This window comes from Pelobates fuscus, chromosome 2 (genome assembly GCF_036172605.1).
Source record: "Pelobates fuscus isolate aPelFus1 chromosome 2, aPelFus1.pri, whole genome shotgun sequence".
NCBI classification, from domain to species: domain Eukaryota; kingdom Metazoa; phylum Chordata; class Amphibia; order Anura; family Pelobatidae; genus Pelobates; species Pelobates fuscus.
Window position 1 is genome coordinate 200601919 of NC_086318.1, and position 17737 is coordinate 200619655.

General features: G+C 40.6%; 2 protein-coding genes across 3 annotated transcripts in view; both read left to right on the top strand.

The window, feature by feature from the left end:
• Nucleotides 1-17737, top strand: part of FAM89A (family with sequence similarity 89 member A) — a 533463-nt gene that overhangs the window by 173964 nt on the left and 341762 nt on the right. The gene's annotated exons all lie outside the window — the stretch shown is intronic.
• Nucleotides 1-17737, top strand: part of TTC13 (tetratricopeptide repeat domain 13) — a 101708-nt gene that overhangs the window by 28975 nt on the left and 54996 nt on the right. For both annotated transcript variants that reach the window (XM_063443098.1, XM_063443099.1), the window contains exons 3-12: nt 1897-1972; nt 2488-2558; nt 2843-2908; nt 3047-3139; nt 3893-4009; nt 6710-6820; nt 8847-8929; nt 11058-11199; nt 14031-14205; nt 15000-15156. In XM_063443098.1, coding sequence (XP_063299168.1) covers nt 1897-1972; nt 2488-2558; nt 2843-2908; nt 3047-3139; nt 3893-4009; nt 6710-6820; nt 8847-8929; nt 11058-11199; nt 14031-14205; nt 15000-15156 — 1091 coding nt within the window. The remainder of the gene's footprint in view (nt 1-1896; nt 1973-2487; nt 2559-2842; nt 2909-3046; nt 3140-3892; nt 4010-6709; nt 6821-8846; nt 8930-11057; nt 11200-14030; nt 14206-14999; nt 15157-17737) is intronic.

A 17737-nucleotide genomic window follows, 5' to 3' on the forward strand; every position in this document is an offset into this window, starting at 1 on the left:
GAAAGGCTGGAATGTAGCCGAACCTAATATCAGTCAGCAATACCGGTTCACCCAACCACATCAAATGATATTACATAATAAGGAATGCCCAAAATTCCCCCTCATATATACAAAAATAAAATGTGTGGGAACGTAGTTTCCCTGACAGTGTCATTATTACTCACTTACTGGCTGAGCGTGGTGGGATTTGAGCTGACTTAGTGCTTCCCCGCATATACTGCCGTTGAAGAGCCGTGGTAAAATCTCACTTTACTGCCGTAAATAGACCGACGCCGGTCTTGGAGGGAAACCGGTACGTCACTCCCCTTGGTGCCCCTGTTACAGGGAGATGCGCGGCCGGTAAGTGAATCCCCTCCGCCCCCGTCAACATGTGACAAACCTCCGTTGTGCCCATGTCGATGGGGGGGGGGGGGGGAATTAAGGACCTGGCATGTGGGTACCCTCCTGCCCTGGAGGTGACACCGTGGGGGAGGAGGTTACCGAGCCGCACTAGAGACTAGTAGCCAGCAAAAATACCAATCAACTTAGTCCAGTATTAGTCATTTCAATAGAGATAGCCAGGTCTCGAAACAGAACAGGACATGTGAAAAATATGACAGATCATAATGTTACCACAATAAAATAACCAAGATCTATATTTGGAAGAAGCAGTATCTATCTAATGTACGCAGTATCGAGATGCAAGGGCAATGCTTACAAGTATAAAACAAATCCTGGTTGCCATGGCAACTAACCACAAGCGTTATAAGCCGTGCATTTAAACCCTGGAACCTGTTTCACCTGGACACTTACTGTGTTAAATTACAACAGGAAAGGAAAAAAAAAAACGCCACTGCTTGACCTGCTGCGTCCTATATCACACCGATTTGCAAGGCTTCCTGCACTGACCCCTTGCGTAACAGCCATCCCCATGGCAACCCACCGGAACACAGTGCCTGAAGTCTGCTGCCTAATAACGTACCGGCCATGTTACCGGGTCCCCGGGTTCGTGGCGTGTGGAGGTAAGTGTTTGAGGAGCCGGATTCACCGATGAAGAGCCGGTTCCTAACGAGATGGTAGGGGGGACTGGTTGATCCCGGGCAAGGCTCCCCGGTGGGGAATCCCCTCAATCCCCCGCGCTGAAGCCCCTGTCCCGCAGCCGAGGACCCCGGCGGGTCAGGCTGTGTGTGGTCTGCAGGTCGGTACAATGATACCGGCCTGCATACTTACCCTCCGTCGCCAACCGCCGTGAAGGAGGAACATCAGGCATTAGGAGTAGCCGCTGTGCTGCTGCTACTCTGGAACCCGGAAGTCCAACCGCTCTGGGAACCCGGAAGTGACTCGCCAGACTGTCCACGGTAAGGTGGGAGGGGATTGGCAGCCCTTTTAAGGGAATTCAAGCCCCTCCCACAACTACAGGCAAAGCCTTCACATATATGTATATGTATATATGTAGGTGTTCAGTTCTAATAAAAACGATTAAACCCCCATTGAAAATCCAGTTTATTCTAAAAATGTATAGACTTTCAGCTGTTTGCAATGAACAAATCAAACAAAAGCAATTGAATTGAAAGCAAACACAACGAATGCTTAAAGTGGTTTCCCCAAATTCAACTGAAAATACAGATTCTAATGACTTATCCGTTTTCAAAATTATTCAACCCCCTGAGTAGAATCCCTCACAACAGCACAAATATGCATAGGTATTGTCTCAAGCACATCTGATGCAGCTAATCAAGGGCTTCATTAGTTGCACCAGATGTGCTTGAGCAGGAACACTTGAAATACCTGAACTTGATAGGTGTTTGACTGCATGTTAAAACTAAACCTGATTTTTAATAAAGCTTGAATACTTTTAATTGCAACTGTGTGTTTATGTTATGTTATATTGTGTTTTTTTTTTTTTTTTTCTTCTAGAGCCAAGCAAAGACTCTGGCTGAACAGAAGAGGCTTCCATTCATCACAGACGATGATGACACAAATGAGGAATTAGGTGAGTTGTGCTAGTGATTCCAGTGCATCAAAAGTACATAGTGTTCTTTAAATCCCTGTTTGTCAAAATATTCAAAAAATAAGTTATCTTTATGTTTTTCCAGCACAGAGGTTTTCTCAGTGCTGCTCACCTGTTTGACTCCCACAATATCGTTAAGGGGCATGGCCTCCTCCGGCGATGGTCCAATCCAGTGCTACTCCTAGAGCGTTATTGGGGATCTGATGAGCACGTGTTGAAAGCACAGTTTGCACATCCAAGCTACCTCATAGGAAAGCATTGTATTTAATTATGTTAGTACAACGGAAATGCCTCTAGTGGCTATTAGAAAGACAGCCACTAGAGGTGGATTTCACCCTGCAATGTAATTAATGAGTATTGTAAATCAGCAGGATGTTATTTTTTTTTATTTTCATTTTGATGATGCATAATTATTTTGGTCAAAACATTGCTCATGCATTTTTTTTTTATTTTGCTTTATTCATACGATTTATTTATTTCCTTTCTTTTTGTTTTAGCTATTGGATATGTGTTAATTGGCAGTGGCCTGCATGATGAAGCAATTAAACATTTTTCATCCCTTCTTCAGGTAACAAAACATTGTATTCATGTTTAGACATGTCTGCTACACCAAAGTAAAGGCACATGATTTTCAGAAGTGTGAGTGTGCCTGGCTTTACGCAACTGTTGCATTGCTGTTCCCCACAATGCCTTCCTCAACGGTCTACTTACAAAATAATTCCAAAAAGGGAATTTGATTGATTGTAGGGATGTTTTGAGGGACAGGGGGGTTGTTTGAGTGCTTTCTCCACTTTCAACTAAATATGAATACGAAGAAGGTGTGTTATGACATCTTGTCTTTATTTATTTTAGGAAGATGGTGATCTTGTAAGTGCTATTTATGGCCGTGGAATAGCTTATGGCAAGAAAGGGTTGCATGTAAGTAGAAAACGGGTGTTTAAATTAAATTTAACTTTTATTTTTAAAATTTTTTGAAAGACTTGTAAGACATTATGTTAGTGGATTCGTTTTGAAACAATCTGTTTGATATATAAATGTTTTTTGTTTCTTTGTAAGGATATTAAAAATGCAGAACTTGCTTTATTTGATCTCAGCCGCGTAATCAGCTTGGAACCTAATCACCCGGAAGTATTTGAACAAAGAGCAGAAGTGAGTTCTGACCCATGCTTGTTACATTATTGCATTTGGAGAATAGGTTTTCTAGCATTACTTGAGTTATTTGTAATGAGAAATAATGAAAGGTAAATTTGAGCTTCTTTGGAAACCTTTAGGGCAAAGTTCTAAACCGGAACAAGCAGCATAGACCTTCTTCTTGTAACTAAACTCCATTGTCTTCATTGCTTGTATTTGGTTACCGATAAGAAGAGTTTGCAAAGTATTTTTTTGGGCAGTCATTTTTGAATTTTGGTTACTTTGTGTCAGAGCACTCAAAAGGCATGTCCAGCCATCTTGCCTGACAGGCCCTACTCCCCCCCCCCCCCCCTCCCCGCTTCCCTTCCCCTCCTTTTTTATGCTTATATATATTCTATACACACACATTTTCAAAATGTATTGCTGTGCATCATCTACATATCTCAGGTAGGATCCTGTTTCAAGCCCAATAATTCTAACAAATCATGCTTCCACAATTCACCCAGAATTTCCAGCTCAACATGCAATTGAGCACAGACAGTATACTGATCGTGTCTTGCATTTATGAAAACTGTTGCTTATCTGTGTTCATTTGCATGTTGAATTGGGAATTCTGAGAAGAACCATTTTTTTGATTTTTCACAATTATTGAGATTTTTATTGAAAAATGTAGACCATGAACAGTACATTTTCATGTGCGTTATTTAGTATATACCCATACATACATACATAATCTATTTTTAAATTAAAAGTAATTACACTTCTCCTCAGATTTTGTCACCTTTGGGTCGAATCAGTGAAGCTTTGAATGATCTCAGCAGAGCTATTCAGTTACAGCCATCCCCCAGGCTGTACAGGCACAGAGGCACTCTGCACTTTATATCAGAGGTGAGTTTTTATGGACTAAGGACTCTTGGAGCTTGACCTTTTTGGCATTGTATTCGAGCTTGTAGTTATGACAGAGAAATTAATTGGTGTTTTACGTTTTTTTGTTTGTCTATTTTATTAAAAGGATCTGCAAGAATGTACAATAAATATCAGCAGTAATAATATGTCATAAAGATAAGCACTGTATCGACTATTTTGCTCTACTTCTTTTAATGACCGCAAATGCACTGAACCAGTGAAGGTAAAACAGAGGGAATAGAACAATTGTGTGTGTGTGTGTGTGTTATTGGTATACCACCATCTCCTTGACCATGGGTTGGCATTCAATGACACGTGTCATGCAAGGCTGCCAGACTCAAATGGGCCAAAGGATCTCCACAGCTGTCCCAGAATGTCCTTTTTTTTTTTTTTTTTTTTTTTTTAAATGTATAGGAAGCCTGTTGTCTGCACCTCCAGCAGCTGCAGATCCTCTCCATCGCATGGCAATTCTCAGTCTCACTGACAAAGTGCTAGAGTGGAGACAGAGGCACAAGGGTGTTCATATGTGGAAGGTGCAGACCATAAGCTCCAATTACCAGTGGTCAATGAGGATTCTTGCCCTTGTCCCTGGCATTTGGTAGGCAAGAGGGAGGGGGCATAAGAATGATTTTTTTTTGTTTGTTTTATTAACCAATATTTATTGCACAAAGACCCACCACAGCAATCCTGCTAAATACTCCCCAACACAAAATCAAAACACTACAGACAGTCACACACAGCCCTAGAAGCTGCCCTCCCCATTCAATACCATGGACAGGACATATAAGCTACTATTTACCCACATTTAACATCACAGACAGCCCACGCATATACAGTTGCAAGAAAAAGTATGTGAACCCTTTGGAATGATATGCATTTCTGCACAAATTGGTCATAAAATGTGATCTGATCATCATCTAAGACACAACAATAGACAATCACAGTCTGCTTAAACTAATAACACACAAATAATGAAATGTTGCCATGTTTTTATTGAACACACCATGTAAACATTCACAGTGCAGGTAGAAAAAGTATGTGAACCCTTGGATTTAATAACTGGTTGAACCTCCTTTGGCAGCAATAACTTCAACCAAACATTTCCTGTAGTTGCAGATCAGACGTGCACAACGGTCAGGAGTAATTCTTGACCATTCCTGTTTCAGTTCAGCAATATTCTTGGGATGTCTGGTGTGAATCGCTTTCTTGAGGTCATGCCACAGCATCTCAATCGGGTTGAGGTCAGGACTCGGCCACTTAGAAGGCATATTTTCTTCTGTTTAAGCCATTCTGTTATTGATTTACTTCTATGCTTTGGGTCATTGTCCTGTTGCAACACCCATCTTCTGTTGAGCTTCAGCTGGTAGACAGATGGCCTTAAGTTCTCCTGCAAAATGTCTTGATAAACTTGGGAATTCATTCTTCCTTCGATGATAGCAATCCGTCCAGGCCCTGACGCAGCAAAGCAGCCCCAAACCATGATGCCCCCACCACCATACTTCACAGTTGGGATGAGGTTTTGATGTTGGTGTGCTGTGCCTCTTTTTCGCCACGCATAGTGTTGTGTGATTCTTCCAAACAACTCCACTTTGGTTTTATCTGTCCACAGAATATTTTGCCAGTACTGCTGTAGAACATCCAGGTGCTCTTGTGCAAACTGTAAACATGCAGCAATGTTTTGTTTGGACGGCAGTGGCTTCCTCTGTGGTATCCTCCAATGAAATCCATTCTTGTTTAGTGTTTTACGTATTGTAGATTCGCTAACAGTGATGTTAGCATTTGCCAGTGACTTTTGTAATTCTTTAGCTGACACTCTAGGATTCTTCTTCACCTCATTGAGCAGTCTGCACTGTGCTCTTGCAGTCATCTTTACAGGACGGCCACTCCGAGGGAGAGTAGCAGCAGTGCTGAACTTTCTCCATTTATAGACAATTTGTCTTACCGTGGACTGATGAACAGCAAGGCTTTTGGAGATACTTTTATAACCCTTTCAAGCTTTATGCAAGTCAACAATTCTTAATCGTAGGTCTTCTGAGAGCTCTTTTGTGCGAGGCATCATTCACATCAGGCAATGCTTCTTGTGAAAAGCAAACCCAGAACTGGTGTGTGTTTTTTATAGGGCAGGGCAGCTGTAACCAACACCTCCAATCTCATCTCATTGATTGGACTCCAGTTGGTTGACATCTCACTCCAATTAGCTCTTGGAGATGTCATTAGTCTAGGGGTTCACATACTTTTTCCACCTGCACTGTGAATGTTTACATGGTGTGTTCAATAAAAACATGGCAACATTTCATTCTTTGTGTGTTATTAGTTTTAAGCAGACTGTGATTGTCTATTGTTGTGACTTAGATGATGATCAGATCACATTTTATGACCAATTTGTGCAGAAATCCATATCATTCCAAAGGGTTCACATACTTTTTCTTGCAACTGTATATAACTGTACAGAAACAACTCTGTGCCACCACACAGAGCCCACATACACACACCACATATATTCCCCACCAGACAAGTAGTACAATCAATGCATATAAACACACTTAAATTACACACAGTTAAAGCACAGACAGCCCACATGTACACATAACACACCAGGTAGCTTATAAACAAACAATACCAGAAACAACACACACACACTCACACTCTCTCACAATATATATGTTGTTTTTGTCATTATAGGATTATGTTGCAGCAAATGAAGACTTTCAGCATTCCCTTGATCTGAATGAAAACCAGCCAATTGCTGTCTTATACAAAGGATTAACTTTTTTCCACAGGGGTCTACTAAAGGTAACATTGTTTATTCAAAATAAGCTTGTTCTCTGTTTTAATGGGAGAAAACAGTGTGTATGACTCTAAGTACGTGTGGATATGAATGTCTGAATGTGTGTGTGTGTGTGTGTGTGTAACTGACATTCCTTAACAAAGTTTGTTGTGAATGGTACAGTGAAAGGCACTATTTATTTTTATTTATTTTTATTTTATTTTATTTTTGGTGTGGAGGGGTGTTGCCAAAATAAATTCCCACCCTGCATACAATGTAACCTAGATGTCTGTGGAGAAACACTAGGAATCCTAAAAAGACCAAATAGTAGTAAACCTGCCTGCTAAGATTTATAATTAGGTTCAGTGAAAGTTCATTCTTTAAAATGTAATTATACCATTACGTTTAAATTTGATTATATGATGAAAATTAGATTGCTTAGATTCCTCGGAGATGCCTTGTTACATATCTCTATTCACAGTAGAAGTAATTGCATTTAAACTGGCCATGAGTTCTGAAGATGCTATGAATTGTTTCAATGTTACTGTTTCTATCTTTGATAGTCAAAGGAGTGTCCTCTGAGGCATACAGTTAACAGCATTACTAAATAAAATGTAAAGTTAAAGTACACAATTTGCGTTTGCTACTTTTTGTTTCCCCCAGAGTCCCATTGTCTTGATTACAGGTTTCCCACATTGGTGAATTACACTCTTTGTAACAATGTTACTTAAATTACTTCTTAAAGTTTAGCTGTTTAAAGGAACACTATAGTCACCTAAATTACTTTAGCTAAATAAAGCAGTTTTAGCTTATAGATCATTCCCCTGCAATTTCACTGCTTAATTCACTGTCATTTAGGAGTTAAATCACTTTGTTTCTGTTAATGCAGCCCTAGCCACACCTCCCCTGGCTATGATTGACAGAACCTGCATGGAAAAAAACTGGTTTCACTTTCAAACAGATGTAATTTACCTTAAATAATTGTATCTCAATCTCTAAATTGAACTTTAATCACATACAGGAGGCTCTTGCAGGGTCTAGCAAGCTCTTAACATAGCAGGGGATAAGAAAATCTTAATTAAACAGAACTTGCAATAAAGAAAGCCTAAATAGGGCTCTCTTTACAGGAAGTGTTTATGGAAGGCTGTGCAAGTCACATGCAGGGAGGTGTGACTAGGATTCATAAACAAAGGGATTTAACTCCTAAATGGCAGAGGATTGAGCAGTGAGGCTGCAGGGGCATGTTCTATACACCAAAACTGCTTCATTAAGCTAAAGTTGTTCAGGTGACTATAGTGTCCCTTTAAGCAGCATGGGCTTTTAGTTGATCCTATACCCAGGTATTAATTTAAATATATAGGCATTAAAGGAACACTGTAGTGTTAGGAATAGGCAGAGTTTATATTACAAATCCTTCAGGGACATGCTATAAACTTTAAACTGTAGTGGTTCTGGTTAATGTAGTGTCCCTTTAAATGTCCGCTTGACAGGAAGACAGAAAATTAAATCAAGTGACTAATCTGATGTTATGCTGTCTAATCAGCATCTTGATATGCCATACCTGTGAGGTGGAAGGATTATCTCGACAAAGGAGAAGTGCTCACTAACATAAATATAGACAGATTTGTGAACAATATTTGAGAGAAATATGCCTTTTGTGTTCATAGAAAAAGTCTTAGATCTTTGAGTTCAGCTCATGAAAAATGGGGGCAAAAACAAAAGTGTTGCTTTTATAATTGTGTCCAGTGTGTGTGTGTGTGTTTGTGTGTGTGTATATATATAGATATATATTTCATATAAATTTATCTAGGCGGGCTGTTTTTTTTTTTTTTTTTTAGATCTAACCTCACTTCGGTTTCGGCACTCCTCCAACCGACTTTGTTCTTATCAAATTACATTCAATTACAACCATATGTTACACTATTATCCCGTACACAAATAAATATTTTTTTTATTTATATATATATATATATATATATATATATGAGAGCTATCTCAACATTTCTCTCTCTCTCATGGCAGGTTCTTCTAATTCATGTTAATATTTTGTAGGAAGCCATTGAAACATTTAAAGAAGCCTTGAAGCTAAAGTCAAACTTTATTGAGGCTTATAAAAGCCTTGGCCAGGCCTACAGGTAAGAATGTGTACATGGTTTTTTTATGGATGAGAGGGCATGGGTTATTACTTTTCTTTGCTTGTATTTAGATATGTTAACTTCCACATATTTTTTTCAGTCTGCAGCCATGTCAGGCAATTAACACTTTACCAGAATAAATGGTATTTCACCCTCCGTGCTATGAACTGTGTGAGTTAACAACATTTCATGCTCCGTGTTTTGATATTTTTTTTTTTTTTTTTTTTAATTCTTTATTTTTGAGTGCATGTTTAGACAAGACAGCTTGCTCTGCCACAATAGCTTCATGAGCATAGGTATATCACATTAAAGGTACATTTATGGCATTCGAACAGTGCACAATTTTTTATATTTGCAGAAACAAAACATAGTATACTATCAGTTACACATTACAATTAAATTTACTCGCTTAGTCTGAGTTTGAGATGGAGAACATGCATGCTAAATAAAATCAGTGCTTGTCTAATAACTGTTGAAAAACATAAAGTGAGAGCACAGATTTCAAGAGTACAAGTAATTCCACTTAGCTACGCTGGCATCTTCATTAAAGCAAGGCATAATCAAGGTGTATACATAGTGGTTGTGTTGTAGGCTAGAATAGAACACCCCATGCTTTGCTAGTATTAGGTACTGCCAGTAGGGGGGCATACGAGAGAATGCTTTTGGGTCGCTTTAGAAAAGTTGCTTAGTAGGCTAACCCCTAAAAACAGATAAATACAGGTGGAATACAATAGCTTGAAAATGAGTAACTGAAAAACGCTTGAAAACGAGTAGCTTTTGACATTCTTTTTACCACCCCAGGGTAACCCCCCCCCCCAGCTGCCAAACAGAGGCCGTGGTTTGTCGCTGTGGTATCTGCCTGTGAAGACTCATTAGTAATGGCAATGAGAGCGTCCCAAGTCCCAGTGTGTGTCTAGGCAGGTAGCTGGGCAACGGGTAGTTGTAAGTCCTCACCCGATGCCGCTGGTGTGCTTCTGGGGGTAGTCTTGCATGTTGGTTTGCGGTGGGCACCGGCCTTTTCGTCCCTCATCGTGCGGTCTGCGCCAGGTTGAGGTAAGGGTTGATGTCTTGCTGTTCTGGCGGTTGGCGCGGCTGCAAGCGAGGAACCGCTCTGAGCTTGCCGTTGCTTGGAGGCTGTGGTGTTCGGAGGACACTAGTGCTGCTGAGTGGTAAGCGGGTCGGGTTTGTCTGGCAGTCTCGCTCAGTTGTGTGCGAGGGTGGGTGATGGTGCTCGTGGAGTTAACCTCTCCTTCCCGCCATCCGGCTCTCCGGCACAGTCTCCGTCTGGCTGCTGCTCTGGGGGCGCGATGCGAGTGTCTGCACAAGCGGCGCCGGGTGGCAGGGCGGATCCATGCCGCCGTTTCCTTCACTGCTAGTCGGAATGACCGACCCTTGTTGTGGTATTGTGCCCATAGGTTGGTGCAGAGCCTCTGAAAGAAGTCGTGGACAAGTTTAGGTGGCTTTATGAGGGTGCTTTGCTTCGCCGGTCTCGTGCAGGCCGCCATCTTGTTTGGGCCTTTGCGGACTCGGTTGACCGCTGGTTCCGTTGCTTGGTAAAGCCAGTGGCTGGGGTAGTCTTGATACAGGCTGAGTGGAGCCGGGATAACCCCCACCGGTCCTAGGGGGGGGGGGGAGGTCCGATACTTCGGGTATCGCTTGTTTTGATGGGCCGGGAGAGCGTCCGTCTCTCCCTTGCCCTGTACTGAGTAGGCCCCAAGACTCTGCTCCGAGAATTCTGCCGGCATTCAGGCTTGCGAGGTGTCCCCCGGTTCCCCAGACTCTGTAGTCCACAGTGAGGCAGGTAAGGGTTCTGGGTTGGGTGTTTTACCCCCTACTTTAGGCAAGATTCCGGATCAGGCTCGGGAGCTCACACAAAGCATGTCTGTCCAGCTTCCCGGTCAGGCTCCGCCCCCCCGTTTTGATATTTTTAAATAAGGATTCTGATATTTTTCTTTGCAATAGAAGTAACGATTTGGATACTCTCGGCTGGTCTACCTGCTTCTTCATATAATGTGTTTTTTTTTTTTTGTGTTTTTTTTTTGCTAATAAAAACCTGTAAATGAAAATATTTTATGCAGAGATGTAGTACTTTAAAGTATTTCTCGTCATACATTTTCTGTCATTCTAGAGAGCTTGGCAACTTTGAGGCAGCAATGGAGAACTTCCAGAAAGCACTGATGCTGGATCAGAATCATGTACAGACCCTACAGCTAAGAGGAATGATGCTGTATCACCATGGGAGTCTGCACGAGGCCCTCACTAACTTTAAGGTGTGTCTTGATGAACTTGTTTGTGATGTTAAACGATCAACTCGAGCAACTATTTGTCAGGATCGGAACAGGGATCCAACACGCAGAGTACAAACAGTAGCCAGATACGTACACCGGACCTTAGAATGGCCGGACTAACGTAAGTAGTACAGTATAGAATGGTCAAAGACAAGCCGAGGTCGAGGGTAACAGAAGACAGGTAAGCGAGAGACAAGCCGAATCAAGGGTAACAGAGATAAGCAGAGTAAGGTAAACAAGCCGGGTCAAAACCAAAAGGGATAATAGAATACACAAGCACTGAGTGACTAGAACAAGCTAGAACCACGACAGGGCAATGAGCTAATGAAAGAAGCTCTGTTAAATACCCTGTTCAGAGCAGTAACCACGCCTCCGAGGCGTCCTGATTGGTCCTGCAGCAATTGACTGACAGGTCGTTCCGGGGGAGTGTCCTGATGACTACTTCCTGCCTAGATGCTGTAAAAGGCAGTCACTCCCTCGCGGCCGGCCTAGCATGACCGGATAGACCGTGGGGAAGGGAGCCATCAGGCCGTCTGGATGGAGGAACAGCTAAGTCTCTACCTCTTTCGGAGGTAGAGACCACAGGTACCCTGACACTATTCATTCATTTAAAAAGACAGCTCTGTAGTCATAACTGTACACATCTTTTTTCATTTCTGAATAGAAACTAAATTTCTGTTGCTTGGGACATCTATTTTGTTCTTCCAAACAAGACTTACAGGCTAATTTCTTAAATATATAATTTCTAAATATTGGCATTGCGGGTGATCGTATCGACCTATCAGCAGTAGGGAGAAAGCACAAATACCCAAGATGGAAACACAAACTCATACTTTAATGAATATTGGGTAAAATAATTTAAACAACTTACTGTTGCTTATCTGCAATTGACACAAATCTGACTTGATGGAAATTTTACATACACTGGTATACTTCTATACTTAAGACTTACAAATCACATACCTAATTTTTTCATTTTAAAAGCTAGTCAGGGCCGGTGCTTCCATTAGGCCAACTAGGCAGTGGCTTGGGATGCCCCCATGGGCTGCAATGCTCCACTGGATTTCCCAGGAGTATATACTGCCTTTTGCTGCCTCCTCCAGTGATAGAACTGCCGGTCTGCCCCTCACTGCTCCTAGATTCCTCCTTGTCATTCAAGAGAGCCTCTGTCTTCGAATGTAACCCCGCCTCTGTCCGCCCACAAAACACTAGCCCCGCCCGTCCCACAGCTAACCACACCTTTCTCCGCCCTCATATAAATTAACTCCGCCTCCAGCCTGCCTCTTCCCCCTACTTCCAGACACCATAGAAGAGGAAGGCAGAGTTTCCATGTCCTCTTCTTAGACTGCATGTGTGGAGTGACCAGAGACAGACTGAAAGTATGGAAGCAGAGGAGGTAACACACTGACTGACCTGGCACACACTAGGCACACTGACTGACCAACTGGGCACACTGATGTGGCACTGACTGGCTGACGTGGCACACTGAGGTAGCACACACTATGCACCTGTCTCATGAAAAAAAAAAAAATCAAGCAGGCATACACTTGAAGGTCCATTCACAAACAGTGATTTGATAAGTCTCTAAAAGTTTAAAAATAAGGTCAAAATAGGAGACTTTTTCCAATTTTTCAACTTACTATTTAATGAATAGACTGAAAAAAAACATATAGGGAATACTGTAAAAATGGTAAAAAGTAATGAAAAAAAAATTAATTAAAGAAAAGTCAGCAAAGGTGGAGAGTACAAGTGAAGGAAAAAACAGAGGAAAAGTTGATAAAAGAGTGAATGTATAGACAGACACTAGTTTTCTAAGAAATGGAAATACTCTACACACAGCTTGCTGAAGTGCTTTATATGTCTGGACTCTGTCAATCCTGTTATAATTGGGGGCAAAACACCTCCCTGTGTGTCACACAGCCTGGAAGGTTTTCATCCACTTTCTTTAGCTCCACAGAACTAACAGAGGAACCAGATATGCTTTACTAGTGTGTGCTGCTCCCCCACTTTCTCAATGACATGTACTAGAGCTCAATGGGAAACATAGGAAAGCTGTGATCAATCATCTGCACAACAGCGGCTCCAGCAAGTGTGCACATGTACACTCAATCACAGCTTTCCAGTGTAAACCCTGGCACAGACTGTGGACTTAAGAAGTAAATCAATAAAGGCATATTTTCTTTGGGGGTATATCTCCCATACTGTTAAAAAAAAAAAAAACAGTGGAATGTTTCCTTATGGAGTATAGTGAATAAACGTGACAAACCAATTCGATTTCATGAGAGGGCGGCAAAATTGATTTTTGCCTAGGGTGGCAGAATTCCTTGAATCAGCCCTGCTGTTAGTGTCTCACTTTATTACATATAGATAATGCATTAAAATTATGGTGAAAAATCTCCTTCAAATTCCTAAAACTGCTGCACCTGACACAGCCAAGAGTCTGCAGTAGATGGATTCTTCCCAAACAGTGGTGATGGTCCATCAATCAACACACTCTCTCATTCTGGTCCATGTTTTGTTTTGTTTTGTTTTTCATGCCAAAAACCTCTGTCTAGCCGGGGTTTACGTTATGTGTAGATCAGGCCACATTTGCAGTTTCACTCACAACATTGAATGAGGGGGAACTGTTTTTTTGTTTTTTTTTGTTTTTTTTTTTAAAAAAGAGGAGGTGAGAAACAAAGAGATGTGTGCCAAACCATCATACATGAACGGACTTGATTTGATCTTGGGTTGCAAAGGATGTAGTACAGTTACTGGCATTACATTTATATGTATTTTGTTTTTTATTTATTGATTTATTTTTCCTTCTCCAGAGATGCCTGCAGCTCGAGCCATACAATGAAGTGTGTCAGTATATGAAGGGCCTGAGTCATGTCTCCATGGGCCATTTTTATGAAGGGATAAAAGCTCAGACTAAGGTCATGTTAAATGACCCTCTGCCAGGGCAGAAAGCAAGCCAAGAATACTTGAAAGTGAAGTACTTAAGAGGTGAGTTTACCTGTATATACACATTTCTAGTGAAAAACTAGGTGCTAACTGTGTTTAAACCAGTAATTCCTGTTACCGGGGACTCTGTGTCCTCCAACCATCATCTCAGTTTCCTGAAAAACCAGTAACACAGCAGGAATCCTTTACCTTAGCACGAACACAAGCAGAATGTGAAATAAGTGCAAACATAGATTGTGAAGCAAAGGTATTTTGTTCCGTAGAATGTATTTTGTCAGTATACAGAAGTTCTTGATTGTGTCTACATTGACATAAGAGTTGTTTCCATGTAAGTATTGGACATGTAAGGAAATTTGTAACATGTCTTAGCTATGAACAAATTTATATTTAAGTGTACATGTTGTGGGTGATAAAATCCTGCATATTATGTCCTTTCCCTTTTATCATACCATTTGACTAAATACTGCATTGTGCAGTAGCACAGAAAAGGCAGCAGGATATCGTTTGTACTTGGAGTTTTATCCGGTAAGACTTTAATCTTCACAAATTAGCAAAGTAGTACACACAAAGGTTAAGTTGTCTAAAATTTTACATTTGTAACATGCACAGTAAAGGATCGTTTGACAGATACTGTATTCTAAGGTGGACTCCACTCCAGACCTTGTATCCCAACGTGGCTTGGATTTGTAGACCTCTGTACTTAAACACAGACATGTTAATTCAGGCCTGCGTATGGCCCTTTAGGCCTGTAGTTTGGTCATGCAGAATGTTGGGTTTTTAATTTTTTTGTTGATTCCCACTAATCTTTGTCCTGCCCCATGTGTTTCTCTTTAAAGAATACTCTCGCTATTTACATGCACACCTGGATACTCCAGTTACAGAATACAACATTGATGTTGACCTGCCTGGAAATTTTAAGGATCATTGGGCAAAAAATCTGCCATTTTTAATAGAGGACTATGAAGAGCAACCAGGACTGCAGCCACATATAAAGTAATTTATTTTTACAATTATATTAAAGCATAAATTACACTTAGAAGTACTAGTATTTATCATTTCTATCTATTTTAGCCACAAATTCTAAATTACATTTTACAAACTTTTTTTAAACTAAAGATCTGAATAGCCTGTACTGGTCTAGTTTACTTTAAGACATAAAATAAGTCTTATAATATTTTAACTTCCAAATGCATATCCCAGTTAACACGTCTACCCTGAAATCTGTTTTATGCCAGCTCTTTGCTGATCTTTCATTGTTCATGTAGATGTCAAATTCTAGATGGAAATAATTTTTCACCCAAACGTTTCAGTCTTTAATTATATTTCTGGTGCCAACTAAGAGGTAGGCACAGGAGTTAGCAGTGCAGTGTCACTGTTATTTGTGTGGCCTAGCACTTTTCTCTAAGCCATTTTGTACACTCTGATACTTTTAATACAACACACTGTCAGAGAATTCACTAAAGTGATATTTGCCAGGATCTCAAATTAAATTTCAAATTTAAGACCAAAAAAGTCAAACTGAAAACAGATTTGATATGGACACTTTTTCTAATCACTTTTTTGGCCTAAATTTTGAAATTCACCTTGGATTTACGTAGAATTCCCAACAATTCTACATTTTACAAATAACCCTATCTGTCAAGGGAGGTTGATGGAAAGTCAATAATGAATGAGGCCAGAGGAGGAAAGGACACATTCTGCAGTAAAAAATGCTGGGGCACGATGTGGGGGATAGGTCATGGAGTACCAAATGGACAGATTGGAAGATGCAAAAAAAGGGGTTTTTAAAGAGAAAATGGGGGTGGAGGACAATGTGCAAATCCTTACATTCAGACATTGAAAATCCAGAGAAATATACACCCATTGTTCACACTACCTTGCTGCACAACTACACCCCTATATGCACAAATAAACTGCTACTCTGCACATATATTTCCAGCTCGTTCTTCACAAAAATACACACCGACTTTTACCCACACGGTCACACTCAACAAGTATACACACCAATATTCACATTTTTCTACATTACACAAATACAGAGAGGAAAGGGTGTTTTAGATAGTAAGGGATGGTTCGGGGTCAGGCACTTAAAGTGAGCTAGAAACAACACAGGTGTAGGCGCTCTCTAGAATGTATAGATGGACGGCAGCAGTAAACCAGCAGGACTTCCCAATACCTGCTATTACCCAGAAAGTGCAGAAAACAAAGTGGTAAACCGCGCCACACGATAAAAAACAGTATAAACAAAATTGTACATACATACAAGTAGTCCCAGTATTGAGGTAGTAAATGTAAACCTTAAAGGATAAAAATAGAAATAATAGTGCAATATGCCAATGTAAAGTGATACAGTAGTGTTATAATATAAAGAACCAGTAGAAGGACCAACTCACACTTTACAGAGCTGCTAAGAGCTCTGCTGATTAGCGCCTGGACGGTATGATCCCCGTCTAAGGATATGGTGGTGGTAACTGGTATCCAAGGCTCCACAGACGTGTATAAAATAGAAACACAGAGAAAATCCAATAGTGTAATATGTATAAATATTGGAATATAAAACAAGGGGTAAATACCCTACTTACAATTTCCAGAGCACTAAACCTGCTCTGGTGGTGAGTGCTTGTGGTGGTATAATCCCCACCAAGGGATATAGGCAGTATCCAAAGTGCACAGGAATGAGAGGTAGATCAGAAAGCTGGAAACAAACTGCAACTTTATTATAAAATAAAATAAAAAACCTTTGTATATAAAATCTTCAGTAAAAGTATAATGTCCAAAATTCAAAGTCCAGACTTCTTGATCCACTTTACGCGTTTCGCCCGAATAGGGGCTTCTTCAGAAGTGTAGATGGTGGGGAATGGCAGTTCCGTCCTTATATAGGGCATCTGTCTTGTAATCCCAGTGTGTGCACTCTTCCTGTTTCCGGCCGGTCGCATGCGCCAACCGGAAGTGACGTAACACAATCTGCAGGGGCTGATGGGACGTGTAGTCCTAATGTTGTTGCTAATGCCGGTAGTCGCGTGCGTCGCCCGGAAATGACGTCACGCGACTAGCGGTGCATTGTGGGGGGAGTAGTTTTAAACACTACCCTTAACAGCATCCTCAAACAAATGAGAAAAAGAGCAATTACATATATATTAAAGTTTATAGAGAGCTGTTAAATCTTAATTTGTTTACATAACTGCATATATAGTGGAGTATATAAGTTGATCATATAGTAGTCAGGGAATTCTGAATGAACGGGTATTTAAAGGGCCAGTGAATATTATCCCAGAGATATACACTTATACATATAGTGATCTGGATTATATAGATATATAGCAGATTATTAGAGGGCCAATGTATGAGGCCATAGAGGTATACACTTAAACATATAGTAATCAGGATATCATACATACATAGCAGATTCTTAAAGGGCCAGTATATATGGCCATAGAGGTATTTATTAAGAACTGTGAACAGTGGAAAAAACACCAATCACATTTAGGAATTATATGTGCAAGAGAAATTGTATATAGTGGCAACATGAGAGGTGTATGGTATCATTAAAAGTTGAGAAAAAGATAAAAACATG